Source organism: Diabrotica virgifera, chromosome 7 (genome assembly GCF_917563875.1).
Source record: "Diabrotica virgifera virgifera chromosome 7, PGI_DIABVI_V3a".
Classification (NCBI taxonomy): Eukaryota; Metazoa; Arthropoda; class Insecta; order Coleoptera; family Chrysomelidae; genus Diabrotica; species Diabrotica virgifera.
In genome coordinates, this window is record NC_065449.1 from 122,231,642 (window position 1) to 122,249,591 (window position 17,950).

The 17,950-nt window shown below is 36.5% G+C and overlaps 1 protein-coding gene across 1 annotated transcript in view; it reads right to left on the reverse strand.

Annotated features, from left to right (window-relative positions):
* LOC114336885 (glutamate receptor 1) overlaps nucleotides 1-17,950 on the reverse strand; it is a 726,710-nt gene that overhangs the window by 106,950 nt on the left and 601,810 nt on the right. Inside the window, exons 11-13 of the mRNA XM_050656939.1 lie at nucleotides 13,486-13,804; nucleotides 11,423-11,667; nucleotides 8,411-8,516 (exon numbers count right to left, since the gene is read on the reverse strand). Of these exons, the coding sequence (XP_050512896.1) occupies nucleotides 8,411-8,516; nucleotides 11,423-11,667; nucleotides 13,486-13,804 (670 nt within the window). The remainder of the gene's footprint in view (nucleotides 1-8,410; nucleotides 8,517-11,422; nucleotides 11,668-13,485; nucleotides 13,805-17,950) is intronic.

A 17,950-nucleotide genomic window follows, 5' to 3' on the forward strand; every position in this document is an offset into this window, starting at 1 on the left:
ATACAGGCTGCTACTGCGTCCGGAGGCAACCGTGATAAAAATCCTAGAGGAGTAAACCTCAATAAAATAATCCCCACTATCACGGTGGAAGGCATCGTGCCAAAGATATGAGAGATGCGAGGGTTAGAGCATCACAAACGATCTCTTCGGGATACCTGGCGACCTCCCGAAGCAACCTAGCCCTAACGTGGTAAGGGCGCACTGCCACGTCGGACGCGTAGCACGTACTAACTCGTGGGAATTCATATGAATAAAACCAACTCAAAAAAGAAAAAAATAACGACGACCAAAGGCAAAAGGACAATGACGACGCATTAATTAGTAAAATTGAGAATAGGGAAGAACAGTCGCAAGACGACACAATAGATGAAGAGGAGCAGAGAAAGTTTGAAAGGGAAATGCTACAATGGCACGACCAACAGCCTAAACTAAACAGATCGGGTGCCATAAAGCACTCGACACTTGTAGGGAAAGAAATTAATACAAGAAAAGAAGAAGAGGAAGACCCCTCGGTGAAAATCCTGGAAGCGAAAGCTTTCACAGAAAGTCACGAAGAAAAAACGGAGGAAGAAAGGGGAGAAACTTGGGAAGATATAGAGCAGAGTGTCTTAACAGCCTTCTTGTTCGACGAAGAGGACAGAAGGGAAATGCAACAAATGAAAAAAAGAAAAGGGGACAGCCTGGAGATAAATGAAAAATTCAAAAAAGAGAAACTTGAAGAAAGCAAAAAATATCCAGAAGAAGCCGACAGGGAAAAGGTCCAACGGAAAATGAAATAAATACTTTATATACTTAATACAGAAGGCCCAATAGAGGACGAAAGAATAAGAATGAAAAAACTCGTAGGAGAAATCAACTTTATACAAAACAGGAAAATTAGCTCAAATCAGCCAACACAAGGGGACGAGAAAAATATAAGATGCGAACAATGTAAACTTAAGATCGAGCAAGAGAGACAAAGAAAAGAAACAGAAAAAATAATAGGAATTGTAAACAAGGGGGGAGATATAGACACCTTTAGTCAAGTCCACGAGAAGAAATGGGAGGACAAGGTGTTTGAAAAAACGAAGTGGGAACATGGAGGACTGCAAGAGACAATTGAAAAAAAAAAGAATGCATAATAATAACTAAAAACGAAATAAAAGACGGGGGGTAGAGGGCGTCATAAGAACGCTCAGGGAAGAAGTAGCAGCAATCATTGAGGAATGCAAAGTGGGCGACATAGAGTACATAGAAAATGTAAAGAAAAGTTCTATGGCCAACCAAAGGAGAAAGTGGTACACATATGTAACCAAAGTAGGTGAACAGGGAATGTATGAAATGGTCGTAAAGGACATAAATGTAATAAAAAATAAGGAAGAAGCCCCCGGAAACCATCAGAATCATCGTTAACAACGAGATAAATAAGGAATATGTGCGAAAAGCTCTCGAATTTGTGGGAGAAAAGAAAATATAGTATGGGAAATAGTTATTAGAGGGAAGGAGATGGATAAAGGGGAGAGGCATGAGCAGGAAGAAGCCCTCCTAATCAAAACGGGGGGTAAATCATACACTGATGTATTAAAAGAGATGAATCAGAAAATTGATATAGGGATGATTGGCTTAAAAGTTAATAGGCTAAAAAAACAGAAGGGGAGACATCCTCGTAAAACTAAAGGGGAAGGGATCAGCCGAGAAACTGAAGAAGGAGATGGACAGTAAAATAACGGGAATGAGCATGGCTGTTCGGAAGGAAGAAAATTATTTTTCCATCACGGCAATAGACCCAGGGTTTACAGAAGAACCAGTAATAAGTGCGATAACAACATATACCGGTATCCCCGAGGACGAAATAGATGTCAAAACGTTACGCATAAATAGGCATGGGGAACAGGTGGCGACCATAACCGTACGCCCCTCAAAAGCAGAAGAGCTACGGAGGTATAGAACAATAGTAATAGGTTGGTTTGTATGCCCCATAATGGAACGCCATACGCCGATAAGGTGTTATAAGTGAATCCATTATGGTCACAAACCCTATGAGTGTAAAGGGGAGAGCAGGGTAGCATGCTGCTACAACTGCTTTAAAAACGGGCATACAGCGGTGCAGTGTAGCAGCACTGCGTACTGCTTAACTTGTAAGGAAGGTCATAGAATGGACCTCATGATATGCCCAGCCTATAGGGCGTGGGTGTACGGCAGAGGAGGGGAAAGGGAACCCATAAAGAATTAAAAGAAACAAAAGCGAAATGGTGAGAGGTGGTTTCTTGAAGAACGGAGGTGGGCCCCTATACAGCCCACTAGTGAAACAGGAAACCACCTTTCATATGGTAAATTTATCGATTTTAATTTTACATATTTATATTTATTTATTTTATTTATTTGAAAATTTTATCTATACATATTTTATTTATATAAATTTTATTTATATAAAATTTAATTTCACATATAATTTTAAAAATCTTAGTGTGTTGTCTATTGTCCAGTATACCATTTTAATCTTTTATTTGTTTATTTACCTATTTATTCATTTTATATTTACACCTTTATTTTATTTATATTTATTGTGTTCAATATATACAAACGGATATGGGTTAACTCTCTAGGGAACTGAACCAAAAATGAACCTCAAGGATCAACCTGGTATAAGGATAATGCAAGTGACCGTGGGTCGAGCAAAACGCGCACACGATCTGGTCCACGCGAAAGCCTGCACGCTAAAAATATACTTACTCATCGTCCCGGAACCTAACAAAAAAATAACGTCGGACGGTGGCTGGGTGCAGGATACAAACAAAAACTTGTCGGTGTTCTTCAGAGATAAAGATCTTGGCGTGCGTGGCATAGTCAGGGGCGGAAATTATATCGTCATTAAGATGAAGGATTTTTGTCTCCTGGCATGCTACATATCTCCAAACATACTCATCAGAGACTACAACCAAAAAGTAGATTGAATAATGAGCATCGCTACAAGAGAGAAGCAAATAATGATTGTCGGGGACATCAACGCAAAATCTAGGTCATGGGGCTCTCCCATGAATGATGAGAAGCGGGAGTTCTGGAATGAATGAATAGCCCAGGCTGGCCTCCACGTACTCAATAACAACAAACCCACATTCATAAGAGAGGCCAGTAAATCGCATATTGATATAACCATTGCAACCGAAAGGCTATCCAGACGCATAAAAAATTGGGATGTCCTCGACGAACAGTTATTCACCTACCACTGTTACATAACGTACGAGGTGTTGGTTAAAGGGAGGGTTCTAAGAAAACCAATAGGTCGAAGAGAGAAAATATTAAACAAAAACAGGTACCTATCGGAGATTAAAAAAATTGACGAAGACGCAATAACAGATCTCGGCCAACTCAGGATGACACTCATTAACGCCGTTGAGTTGCCCACAGAGAAGACAAAAAGAATGAAAAAACCCCCTATTGATGGACGGATGAGATACGAGAACTACGTGAAGTGTGCTTCCGAGCTAGGAGGAATTACACAAGAAGCCAGAGCAACCCCGAGCTCAATGAGATATATAAAACAGCAAAGAGGAAACTAAAAAACAAAATAAAGAAAGAGAAAAAGGAAAGGTGGCAGAATCTGATAGACGCGCTAGAAAATGATATATGGAGAGACGCATACAAAATAACGATGAAGTCTCTCAAAATGATCGCCCCATACAGACTAGACGAAGACCAGCGGCGTGAATCTGCGGAACTGCTCTTTCCTGCCAAGGAGGAGCAAGCTTTCCTAAGGATTTTCTCCACGGCAGTGGAGGAGTTTACGGAGGAAGAAATAAAAGCCGCTGGTCAGGAAATTAAATCGGGAAAAGCTCCCGGCCCCGATGGTCTGCCACCTGAGGCACTGAAGATAATAGCAACAGAGAAACCAGGTTTGATCAGAAGAGTATTTAACAATCTACTGCGGAACCAAGAGTTTCCTAGGGCATTAAAGGAAGCAAACCTGGTATTGCTACTCAAGCCTGGGAAACCCCCCGACTCGGCATCCTCTTACAGGCCGATATGCCTTCTAGACTGTCTTGGCAAGTTTTACGAAATTCTTGTGAAGAAGAGGCTGGAAGGGGTATTGGCAAGTGAGAGAGCTCTATCCAGTCAACAATTCGGATTTCGAAAAGGTCGATCAGCAGTAGATGCAGCGATCTGGATTAGGGACGCGGCACAAACAAGTAGAAAGAGGTGGGTGGTACTTGTTCTATTGGACATTAAAAATGCCTTTAACTCGGCGAACTGGGGCCTCATCATCGACAGGATTTCTCGAGCTGGGGGCCCCGGATTACATGTCCAATATAATAAAGAACTACCTATCGGAAAGAAACGTATGCATAACGAAGAAAAGTAAGATGAATATGACTGCTGGAGTACCCCAAGGGTCAGTCCTGGGACCCACACTATGGAAAATATTATACAATGGGGTACTAGAGGTAAATAGAACACAAGGAATAAGGGCGCAATATCATACGCAGACGACCTAGCCCTACTAATCGAGGACGACACGAATTGGGGCATCATACATAAAGTAAACACAGCAATAGAAAAAACCGCGAAATGGATAGAGAACAACGATTTAAAATTGGCAGTAGAAAAGACTGAGATAATTATCTTGAGGGGACGGCGGGATCGAAAAGACATTAACTTTCGGTTCAGAGGCTCCGAGCTAAAACCCCAGAAAACAGTTAAGTATTTGGGAATAATCTTCGACGACAGAAGGTCATTCGGCCCACATATACAGGAAGCATGTCGGAAAGCGGAGGCAAGGACCGCAGTCCTACAAAAATTAATGCCGAATATAGGAGGCCCTGGATCACACAAACGGGCATTAATGCTACAATCCATTATGTCAATAATATTATAGGGGGCCCCAGTGTGGCATGAGGTCGTAAATAAAGCCAAATAGAGAGACATGCTTCTCAGAGCGCAAAGAAAACCCCTGATCAGAGTGTGTAGCACGTACAGAACCGTATCAACCGTTGCCCTACAGGTAGTGGCCGGAGCTGTGCAGGTGCACATTCTGACAGAGGAGAGGGTACGAATGTATCGAAGGGGTAACGGAGCTATAAGTTCAGGACCAGAAGAAAGAAGAAGAAGCCTGGAAAGTTAGCAGGATCATTGGTCAAGAGAAACAGGCAAAGCCGCCTGGACGAGGACCCTTATCCCTGATGTAGTGAGGTGGTATGAATGCAGACACAGGCGCGTTAACTATTATTCCACACAATTTTTGACGGGGCATGGATCCTTTCGGTCATATACATATCGTATAAGAAAGACTGAGGACGATCTGTGTACCGAGTGTGGAGTAGTGGATGACGCGCACCACGTGATATTCGTATGCCCTGTATATCCTGCAGGGCGAACCTTGCTGCAGCTGAGGATGGGGTCCCCTCTGGGTGAGCCCCAAGAATTAATGCATAAAGCCATTATGAATGAAAAAATGTTTGACTTGATCATTGGATTTGTCACTGAAAAGATGAAGCATAAGGAAGAAAGAGAGAGGAGATTCCAACAAAGATAATCTGTTTGTATTTCTTTTGAACATGTGTCGTTTCGCGCCGACCGGGTTGGGTAGCCAATATACAACTCCCACTTCTGCCGGGGCAGTCATTTAAAGTAAAAGAATCTTAATCCTAGTGTTAGTTAATGTTAGATGTTTTGTTTTTCATGTGCTTATATCTTGTTGTGTTGTGAGTGAATAGATGAATGGGCCACTCCTACAGGGGGTGGGGAATGAAAGTTTAGTTGTTCTTACTAACTGTTTAATAATTCTTGCCAGTTTACCGTGGATGGGATGACAGCGTGGTCGCGCCGCCTCACCCATTATCATGCAGATAGGTCGGTTGCCTTACGGACCCTGGCCGGCTGCGTGCGTGGATGGGGTGGCGAAACCGGGTTGTCATGACAGTCACACAGCGCACGCAGAGAGTGCTAAACGGGGGTGACGAGCAAAGCTGGCGGGTCAGAGCTATGCCCGTTAAGGTCGGTTCCTGGCCCGCCGGTTGGAGAAAGAGGAGGTGAGTTTAGTTGGTAGGCGGCTCGCTACGGTTCGGCGTAGAGAGTTGAATCCAACACACCTGGGACACCTTCCCAGAAGTCTTTAGAAGATTCTCACCTCCCCAAAAAAAAAAAAAGTGTCACCACTCCTAAATTAAGGTCAATATTTGGATTTTCTTCTTCTTATCAACTCACACCGAAAGGTAAAAGAGCTCTGGATTAAGTAAGTATTAAAACATATTTGTATCTTGGAGAATATGACTTGTGCTGTTTGTCCTCTCTAAGCTGTCATTCTAAAAGATTGCAAATATTCCTGATTCCAGTAAACACATTCGATTATAGAAACCATTGCATCGCTACGAGTTTTAAATTGTTCTTAAATTGTTAAGCTCCTTTAATCCAATTATAACCTTTAACTAGTGCTTTTGAGGCATCACTTCTAGATGACTATCTAGTAGTATTTGCTCTTTTAGAAACAATAATATTTCTGCCACGGTCGGCGTTGCTCTCTCTTAAAGACGCAGCTTTTAAATATTCGATTAACAAGTTGTATATATATGTAGAGGAAATGAACAATACATATAGTTCATGGAGTTCTTCTAAGAAGTCAAAGAATGCTATGGCAGCAGGACAACACTCAGCTGCAGCTCTTGCAACTAAATTTAGGGAGTGGTCTGCACACGGAATCCATAACGCCAAGATATGTTCTCTAATTTTAGCCTGAACACGATTGCATTTTTCATTCATAACTGACATGTTGTCGTAGGACTGTCCCCTGCAATTTTTCAAGTCGATATCATGTTCTTATAAGAACGTTATTAGAGGATTAGATATATCTTCCGCTTTATGACCGTGATTTGGCAAAAATGTGAGAAACCTTTTAACAGGAGTGAGACCTTCCATGCAAGGAAATATCACAGTTAATTGATCTACAAAAATTATTCTATGTGAGTAATGTGCTGATTTCTTTACGTTTGGATCTTTGTAGGGCCCCTCCGGAATGAGGGGCCACGGGTAGCTGCCCAGCCTGCCTCTCCTCAAATCCGGCCCAGCTTCAAATAATCCAGTTTTTCGTATAAAAGAAGAATCTAAATCTCCCTTCCAATCCTAGACAGTACGCTCGTAGGTCAAACGTCAAACTAGTCTGCCGTTATCCGTTGCCGAAATTATATTTATAATATCGTGTTGTCTGAGCATTTTGCTAATAGGCGTATTCTTATGTAATTATTTAATGAATTTATTTGTACTTGTTAAATAATAATTCATCTATTAGTTAAACTTTATTTTAGCGGTTATTTTCAAATGGAGTCGTATGATCCATATGATAAAGAACACAGCAATTGAGAAGTCTATATAATTCTGTTGCGGACTGTACCTACTTTAGACCAGTTGGTGACGTGTTATTTCATTTTAGTGATGCTGATGAAGCAGAAATAATATATCATGCAGAAGTTGATAGTGACTCAGAGGAGAGTATTGCAGAAGAAATTTCGCAAGTTTGGAATATCACTAATGAGAATGTCAATCAATATTCGCCAACACTAGTTAAACCTTCTCTTGATCTTTTCTTGCAAGGTGTTATGATTTTATATTTTTATGGTTTTACCAAAATGCATTATTTTTAGTTCCCGGTTTTTACATTTCACGAGAACTTTTCTAATTGAGTCAATATTTCTCTTTTTTTTTTCGTTTATATTCATATCCATAACCTTAGTATTAAAAGTTAGCATTGTGGATAATATCTATGTGTGTACGCTTAATATTTCAATTAGTTTAGAAACGTTTATATGTATATCACATATAAATAAATTATAAAAATACTTATTTCTCTGAAAATATCCTATGATAAACTGGGCGGCACCTACATTGGATCCGTATTTCTCCGATTAGATCCGAAGTCGGATTAAAAAATAAACCCATAATATTAAATGTCGCCGCCGAAATTGGATCCGTTTTTCTTCGATCCGAACCGATCCTTCTCTGCTGTAGCTTCTCCTATCAATCGACCGATATCGGGCGATTTACGGATCAACGGATCCAATGTAGGTTCCGCCTTTTAATACCCTGAGTTTGTTTTCAAACCGACGTCGGATCGGATCCGATCGGGGAAATACGGATCCAATGTGGGTGCGGCCAGCCATGATTTGCTAACGGAGCGTGTAGTATCGATAAGTCGGATGGGGCAAATTACTAAGTAGGTGTGTTATTCCGTCACATAGGGAAATAATAGAATAATAGCAATCCTAATTCTGAATGCTACAAGACTTTCGAAATATAATTTACACATTCTAATATTTGTTTAGTTTTAAGCCGCTTTAGTATGAGACAAATTGCTCACGTATAAGCGTTTGCGTACCAAACATGGCCCGTGTAATGCCGTGTTAATTTAATGTGTAATTTTAATTTGACTAGTAATTTGACTTACTTGTTTATCTCGAAGGCATTCGGTTCTATCATACCACCATTTGTTCTTAAGTTTGGTAAGTTCGCCATCTTCTTTCAATGAAAGTACAGCAAGGTTAACTGCGTCCCTTTAAAATAATTATGTGTTAGAAGATATTGAATTTATGATTGATGAAATCATATGAAATTTTTTAATTTTTTACAAACTAGGATGTAAAGCCAATTTACATGGTAGTAATAGCACACGTTCACCCTAAGTAACGCCAATGAACTAGCATAATATACTGACAGTCAAAGATAAAAGTTCGTCCGATAACTGTGACACAATTTTGCATTTAATTATGGAAGAATATAATTTGGACCACATATATTACACATATAAAAGTTGAAATTTAGATATGAGGGTATCTCAGATTTTGCCTTTTACAAAAATGGAGGACATTTGAATTAGCGGCTATGCATGCATATTGTGTCTAATAACACGATAACTTTCGCATGAAAAGTCAGACTTCAACCAACTTTGATAATTATAGGCTCCTTTTTTGATTTATAAGATCGAGTTCGTTAACCGGAAAATCGGTTTACCGGAAGTTGTGTCTTTTCTTGTTCCTTATTTAAAAATATGTGTTTTTTTTATTTTTTCACTCATTTTCAAAGAGTAAAAATATTGTTTTGGAAATATTTTAAACTTGTTAATCACGTTAATTACCATTTAATAAAGGCATAACGTATCATTACATGTATTTATTAAAACAACACTTAACATGGCTGCTTATGCTTCTGAGCATAATTTTCCGTAAAATTACACATTTTACAGCAAGTTTATGTTAAGTAAATCTTTGTACTGTAAATTTTAAATTATTATTGCCTGATAGGAAATCCCATAATAATCACTCGGAGGCGGGTCGGTGGGGGCCAATTCTCCAAAAGTAGGAGTTTAATGTAAATTCAAAAATTACTGAAAACCATTGAACGACGCTATGAATCACCTTTTACTTCGACAGTGGGTCGGCATTTCACTTTTGAAAACACTATTAGAAAAGTCGTTAAAATGGATATAGATGTTTACATGTTATTTCAGTTCGAATACCACCGTTGCCCTACATTCTACACGTGTTTTGAGTTTTTCAACTTTCCTTAGGAACACTTGTGGTATTTGGTTAAAACTGAAATTAAATGCAATATATTTTAGTAGTTTTAGTAATATAATAGATCTGAGTACATGAGCAGTGACCTCCATACGAAGCAACAAGAAGTTCAGAGACTTCTCTGCGATAGCCAAATAGGTGAACCATAAATTCAAAGTTACTGAAAACTATTTAACGATGTTAGGAATGACCTTTTACTCTGACAGGGCATCTGCAGTTGACCCTTGCAAACACTATCTTTTAAAGTCTGAAAAAATGTCCTATCTCTACGTAAAGAGTTTAAAATGTAGAGAGAGAAGTCTCTGAACTTCTTAGTTGGTTGATATTGATGACGCTGCTGGCGTACTTAAGCCTTTTTTACTAAAACAACCAAAATAATAATATTAGTATATTCCATTTCATTTCAGTTTTAACTACCCAAAGTGTTCCTGCGGAGAATTGAATAACTTGAAACACGTGTAGAGCAATGGTGGTATTTCAATTGAAACTGATATTCCTAATCGTAGGGGCTCCCAAGCGGGGATTTTTGCAGTTACTCGAGGGCGTCAGATTATAACATGGGAAGAAACCTTGTACCCTGTAAATGTACCCCTACCATATATTGGATCTTGAAACAGGGGAGTTCGTTAAGAGGGGCCCGAAAAAAAATCTATCCTTAAACTCGAAATCGTCAGATTAAAATAAGGTAAGTTAAGTACATGTAATAGTGTATATTTTAAAAATCTAACGGTTTTTAGCGGGGCGTAAGAAAATGGGTGAGCCACAAAGCTTCACAAGAAAAAAGCGAATATTTCGAGAAATAAAAGTCAGATCAAAAAACTAAAAAATACTGTTCAATATTTTTCAAAAATCTATTGAATGATACCAAACACGACCCCCGACGGAGAGGAGTAGGGGGTAAATTTAAAATTTTAAATAGGAACCCCGCGATATTTCGCAAAATGAACATCAGATCGAAAAACTGCAAAGTACTCGTATTCAATATTATTGAAAAGTCTATCGAATGACACCAAACACGACCCCCCACGGAGGTGGGGTGGGGGTTACTTTAAAATATTAAATAGAAGCCCCCATTTTTTATTGCAGATTAGGAATCCTTACGTAAAAATAAAGTACTTTTATTCGAGACATATTTTCGAATTATAGACAGATGGCGCTACAATCGGGAAAAACGATTGTTGGAAATGTCGCCACTAAAATGGAAAATTTTACTTAACTTTTTTTGGTTTTAGGACCTAATCTTCATAACCTAATAGGTCCACAAATCGCTCGAGTAATTGTAAATTTAGCATACTTTACTCCCCTACTATGTTAAATCTGATTTTATGTAACAGAATAAACTGTCTTCCATTATTTGTTCAAAAAACGCAATAACGTAATCTTTCATTCTGCGTTTAAATTTTTCAAAAATACATATTAGTTTTCTCAGGATTCGAAAAAAAATATGCATTTAAATAACATTGGACCAAGATTTGGTGCCGACCCCCTTAAGAACGATGTTTGAGGTGAAAATCGATGCGTAAATATAAGCATACTTTTAACTAACACTGTAGTTAATTCCCAGTAAAAATGAAAGGTATAATTCGTCCGCTATAACTTTTCCCATGGTCACGATATATTTTCAAACAAATTAAGTCAAAACATAAAGTGAAACGTACGCCGATGTGTGTAGTATATAGTATACCTCCAGTATACAAAATGTATATACACATCGACGTTCGTTTCACTTTATGTTTTGACTTAATTTGTTTGAAAATGAATCGTGACGCATTCGAAAAGTTATAGCGGACGAAAAATATATTTGAATTTTTGGTGTAGTAATATCATGTAATATTGTATTGTTTTGTCTATTAAACTCAGTGATAAATATGATGTATTCAATTTACCTTAATGGTGATCCAAGAGGGGTTGCAATACCAAAACCTTTCGCGTCTAGATTTCTTCCTACTTTCATAGTATCACATGGCTCCCTTTCATTAGTGTAATCATTTTTTGGAGACTCTACCAACAAGGCAAACTTTCCTTTTGAGGTTCTTACTCGTTTAATGCCTTCGTCGTACGTTTTAACGAATACGTGTTTTCTGGAATTCATGAACTCCCACATTTTTGAGTAAAGTGTTAACTGCGACCTCTAAAATATATACAAAATCATAGATTTAATATGATTAACAGCAAGCTGAAAATTTTTTAATAGCTTAACGGTGCCAAGTCGGACAAACTTTGATGTACGGAAACACTGGAACAGGGGAAGTTTTAATTGTGAAACAGGTTAAAAATTTGGAACGTCAGACTACGAAAACGTCTCATGTATTTTGTCGGACAGAACTTCCAATTTCTTTCGTACCCTTTCGTTAAATTCTCATGCAAAAATCAGAGTGCTATTTATCATTTGTCATAATTCCTGTCATTTGACATGTTCTACGTGTCGGACTTATTAAAATGCTCAATTGGTGATAAATAATATCAGTCTGATTTTTGCCTGAGAGTTTAATGAAAGGGTAACAAATCAATTGGAAGTTCTGTCCGACAAGATACATGGGACGTTTTCGTAGTATGACGTTCCACATTTTTAACCTATTCCACAATTAAAACTTCCCCTTTTCCAGTGTTTCCATACATCAAAGTTTGTCTGACGAGACACCGTTAAGCTATTAACAAATTTTCAGCTTGCTATTAATCAACGTTTTTTTGGTACGCGGGATCCAGGCCTATTATAGACGCTTTTTGAGAATTTCATGGATAGATCGTGTCACTAATATTTAGGTCATACGTAGAATAGGCGTGAAGTTGCTAGATTATCAACACAATTAAAAAGCGAAAAATAGACTACCTATCTTGCCCGTGTTATGAAAAATTAACAGATATACGGATTGTTGCAATTCAATCTTCAGGAGAGCTATTTGGAAAAGTAGGGCCAGTGAGAACAAGAACATTTTATATTGCAAACCTGAGAAAATGGTTCAATGTGTCTAAAACTGAAGAATTCCTAATACAATCGTAGCTTCAAGAAAAGTAAGGACAGCCATGCTGATCGCCAATATCCGGAACGGATGGGCTCCCTAAGAAGAAAGAGGTATTTTGTATATCGCATAACAGGGTCAGTATTCTAGTCTTGCATTTTTGTTTGTATTGTTTAGTTCACTTATTGTTTAGCTTAATGAACTTCAAGTTATCTGATAAGAGGCAGATTTTGAATATAATTTCTTGTGATCATTTTTCAGTATTGAAAAACTGCACAACTCTCGATCAGTTCTTTAAAATACATATTTTTTACAATATTTCTGTTAATTCGAAGAAAATCAATTTAGTAATAATATAAAATCGCGGTTATTTGAGAAATGTTTCATTTATCAACATGAAATCAAACGAACGAAACATTACATACAGCAAAAAGTCTCAAGTTTTCTAAAACCTAAGGAACATAAAGAACGTTAAAATTTGTAATAGGGAGCGTTCAAGTATTACGTAACGCAGTTTGGGGGGAGGGGGGGGCTTGTAAAACGTTACGGCGCGTTACATGGGGGGGGGGGGAGGGGGGTTCGAACAGCGCGTTACGTAACATTATTTTTTAAAAAATTAGTAAATCCTTTATAAAAGGTATATATTTTAAGGTAAATATACACCTTTTATAAAGGATTTACTATTTTTTGTATTACATGGTATACAGCCAACTACAGGAAAACTTTTTCCTTGTGGATTCTTTTTTAACTTAAATGAAAAAAAACTACGGAATTTCATTTATGTTTTACATAGACCCCTGAATTGTTTTAATATTAAGGGCCGGTACTTTCTGTTCCGATTACCCCGGTTAGCTAACCGGGGTTTAATCGGGACAGAGAAGTGTCTCGTGCGTTGTAATAAATGTAATTATAATTATTATTATAATTATTTACAGAAAGTACCGGCTCTATGTAAAATACTGTTTCAAATTGTTATAATCGGTACTTACCCTGAAGAAATCCCACGTTGCTCCGTGATATAATGTTCCGTATTCTACCTCAGTTTGTGAAGCTAAATCTTCAGGTGAGTTTATAGGAGCTACCATTCGTTCGACAGTCAAAAATGCCGCTAAGTTAGCAGTGTAACTGGAAATTAATATTAAAGTAAAGAACCACCAGCAGGCACCAACTATTCGACCCGATAAAGATCTAGGGGATAGCTCCCCTCCCTGTTGCATAAAGGCGGCCAAAGAAAACCATAATGAATTTAACATTGTAAAGTCATTTGCCATCGTTCCTCCGTGGTTGGTGTGTGGATTGCCCGTGTCCCTGCAAATAATGATACCAAAAATAAAAAAAAATGTTTCACTCAATTCAGAGATTAATGGCTTACACAGTGAGGACGTTTAGGTTGGAATAAATTCATTATTTTTCTTATATGAGCAAGTTTGGAAATAAATCCTGAAACAGGTCAATTTTTTGTATTTAAATTATTATTTTTTGGCATATTATGTATCATATTAGTAACGTCATCCGTCTGAGCGTGATGGCGTAATCGATGATTTTAAATGATAATAGGTATCGTGTGCTAGCTCATTTGAAAGGTAATTCTTTATTCAGTAATATAAACACTAACATATTTATTTATACAGGTTGTCCAAACAATTTGTTTTTGTATTAAATTAATTGACAGAAAAAGAAGGATGTGTGTAATTTATATAATTCAAAATACATTTTACTGCTCTCAGAAAGCAAAAAAAATGTATATCCAACACATTAATAAATATTGTCTTTCAGTTAACGATGTTAAAGCTGTCTCTTGGCAGTTTTAACATAATATAATATAAGCGAAAAGCAATGTTTTTGTGTAAAATGAACATCTTTTCCCTTTTGCGACAGCAGTAAAATGTATTTTGAATTGAATAAGTTACTTCAATTCTTCTTTTTTGATTAATTTAATTTAAAAAATTTTTTTGGACACCCCGTATAAATTATTTTGGTTAATATTTAGTTTACTATATAGAGAATTAAATAGCCTGTCAAATGAGCTAGCACATAGCCCCTATTCTCATTTAAACAAATCATTGATAACGTCATCACTCCCAGACGGATGACGTCACTAGTATGATATGTATGCCACACAATCATAATTTAAAAATAAAAATCGACCTGTTTCGGGATTTATTTCCAAAATAGCTTATTCATGAAAAAAATAATGTATTCAAACCTAAATATCCCCACGGTATAATTATTCTGGTTTTGAAATTTGTTTTTAAATGCACTTTGGGTCAGAAAAAATGGGCCACTCACAACATTTAGAAAATTTTATGTTTTTGTATATAAATATTTATTTCTTCATTTTGTTTTAATTTTTTTAATGTTTATCAAAAAATTATCATGTGTATTGAGAAGCTAGAACGCACCTGCAAAGAAAATAAACAAATTCGCAAAACCTATTAAACCTAAAATTCTTCTAAAACCTATTAAACGTATTAAACCTAACACCTATTTGACTCATTATTTATAGTCGGTTCGCTAAACTCAGACACAACTGGCTAGATATTTTAGTCGGTAATTTTTTTGTTTTTTGCCAATTTTGCAAAAATTGGCAAAATTACTAACTATTTATTAATTATTAACTATTTAGTAATTATTTTTTGCCAATTTTACTAAAATTGGCAAAATTACCGACTAAAATATCTAGCCAATTGTGTCTGAGTTTAGCGAACAGACTATACGAATCAACGAAGATTCGTGGAATTGATTGTTTTGAGAACTATGTGAACTGTAGTGTTCATCGGCTCTTATCAGCGGCAATCCGGTACGAATGCCAAAAGGAAGACAACACTCAGAGAAGATCGCGTTATTACTATTGTTTGTATTGTTTGTAAACCTAATCAGCATTTCTACTGTTCGACGAAGGTTAAAAGAACAGTGTTCTAAAAAACAGGGTTTTAAAAGCTTAATATCCAGCACCGCAGCCATTATTTACTGCTGCTTACAAAATACCCAGACTTGCGTTTGCCCATAAAACGTCAAATGGACAATAACACGACTAAAAAAATTATTTTTACGCATGATTGTAGAATACCAATTTATAGTAAACGGGATCGAAATAAGGTCAGGTATTGTAACGGTTTGACGTTACGAAATCAGTTTTGAACTTTTTAATTATTTTTATAATTTATTTTCTATTGATTTCTTTCAAAGTCTCTAATTTTCTCGTAAAGGACTACTTACGTGACGTCATACTTCGGTGATGAAACGTACTATATACGTCACCTATCGAGAAATATTCTTTTGTGTTCTGAGGTCGTACTTGTGACTGACGAAAAGAACCTCAGCTTTTACTTTTGGTTGGAACTCCGTGAGTGGCATGTGACAAATTGGGGTCAAAATTTACAGGTGAAGACCTAGTTTTATCATTATAATTGAATTTCGAAATGTGGATCGATAAAATGTATTTAGGAGTATTTAGAAGAACTCAAGAAATAGATATATCGAGTTTTCCGACATAGAATTATCGCAGTCACCGGTAACTACATATTTTTTTTTATATTATTTTTTTTTATAACAACCTGTTGTCACTCTGTTTCATGGTGACATATAATATAATCTTTCCAAATTAAATCTTATGTGTAAATTTATTCAGTGAATTCAGTATATTAAATTATTCTAATATCTAATAAGTAATATTCATTCAGAGAAAATCCTAACCTTAATTTTTAGCTATCCATCTGTATCTTTGATATATTTTTTATCTTACATCTCTGTATCTTATACCTCTGTATATTTTATTCTTTTGTCTAATAAGTAGCCTATAATTATTTTAAAGAAATCAATATCTATTCTGTATTTAAATCCTAAATCCACATGTCTATAATGAGAACTTATCACATACATTCTTGAAGGTCAAGTTTTGTCAAGGCTTCATGTATTCAGTAATTTTTTGTGTTTAACTAATGGCCTTTTTACATTATTCTCTATCATAAAAACACTTTCCTCGTTTTACTTCTTTCTTTCCTATGATTACGCTTAAGAAATTGAAGTAAATGGAAATTGTTTTTTGTAGACACTCACGTGAAAACTTAAAATATCTCACAACACCGAGAGCCAACCATTAGTCACTTTGGGGGAATAATCTTTTTGGGGGCATTCCGGCTCCTTTTCGTCTTCGCACCTGGGTTTACAAGAGGCATTGTTTTTGCACCATCCTGGTGCTCATTTCTGGAGATGCAGCAGCAGCCTCTTCCGGAGCCGGTTGGGTTTGGTTTGGGAACATTTAGTGTTGTGCCTTAAGTAACTTTTATGATTCATATTATATCTCAGACGTTTTAGTTTAATGCAGCATGTTTATTAATTACTTTGTTTAAGATCTAGCTTGCATTTATTTGGTTTTTAATATAGGTACACATAAGTTTATTAAGTTCCCAAACATGTAGGATTTTGCGGTATTGTACGTTGAGCTCTGCGTATTTGCCCAAAAGTTATTACTTTTTATATTTTATTGTTTGTTTAGGTCGATTTCATATCATTATATAAATTTAGGTTGTATTAGTCGCTTGTTTCCCAGATATTTTATTGTTCATTAGCTTATCTTCATTTATTCGGTCAATTCAAGTAGGTTGTATACTATATTTCTTCGCTTCAATTTCATTAATTAATTTTGATTGATTCATTATATTTTATTTTCTTTAGTCAGGCTTGTGCCTGCCTATTTATAATTTTTTCATATTTGTCGGGTTTTAATTAAGTTGTACGTAGCAAGCGTACTATAACCATTTGGTAAAGGGACTCATGTGAGTTGTACCCTATGTATAAGTAAGAGGTATGTATATCTTTTTGTACATACATATAACAGGATTGTTGTTTATGATATATCTTTTTTAACGATAACTTTTGTCATGTAAAAGTCACATTATATACATGGTTTAACTCAGAGATTGTCAAAAATCTGGTAGTTATCTTTAATCCATGTTTTTTATTTTGCAGATCATTTCTTATTATTCCTTTATATTTACATTTACTTATATATTTAATATATTTAATATTTGATAGCAGTGTAAGATACCTGGGAGAGTGATCGAATGTCATTTTCTTGGCGCCCATGATTTGTTAGTGTTATTTAATTGGTTCTTCTTAATCAATTATTTTTCTTTATCTAATTTCAGTATATTATTTTTATCTTAGTATATACCTTTTATAGTCATCATTATCTACTTTGAGCTACTGTTCTTCGACAGGCATGCAAACGAGCCGTATCCATCTTTGAGTGTCAAGTTGTTCTCTTGCATCTCTTGCTAGCCAACTCTATTCAGTTTGCCTGTGTCTCTTTATACTTCTATTTCTATCCCTTTTAATTCCACTTTCCTCAACTTCATCATCTTATCATTATCCCTCCATACAAGTACTACTTCAGCTTTTCCTTAGTATTTTCCTACTTCGGCTTCTCAACGTAGAAGCCACCTCTCTCTC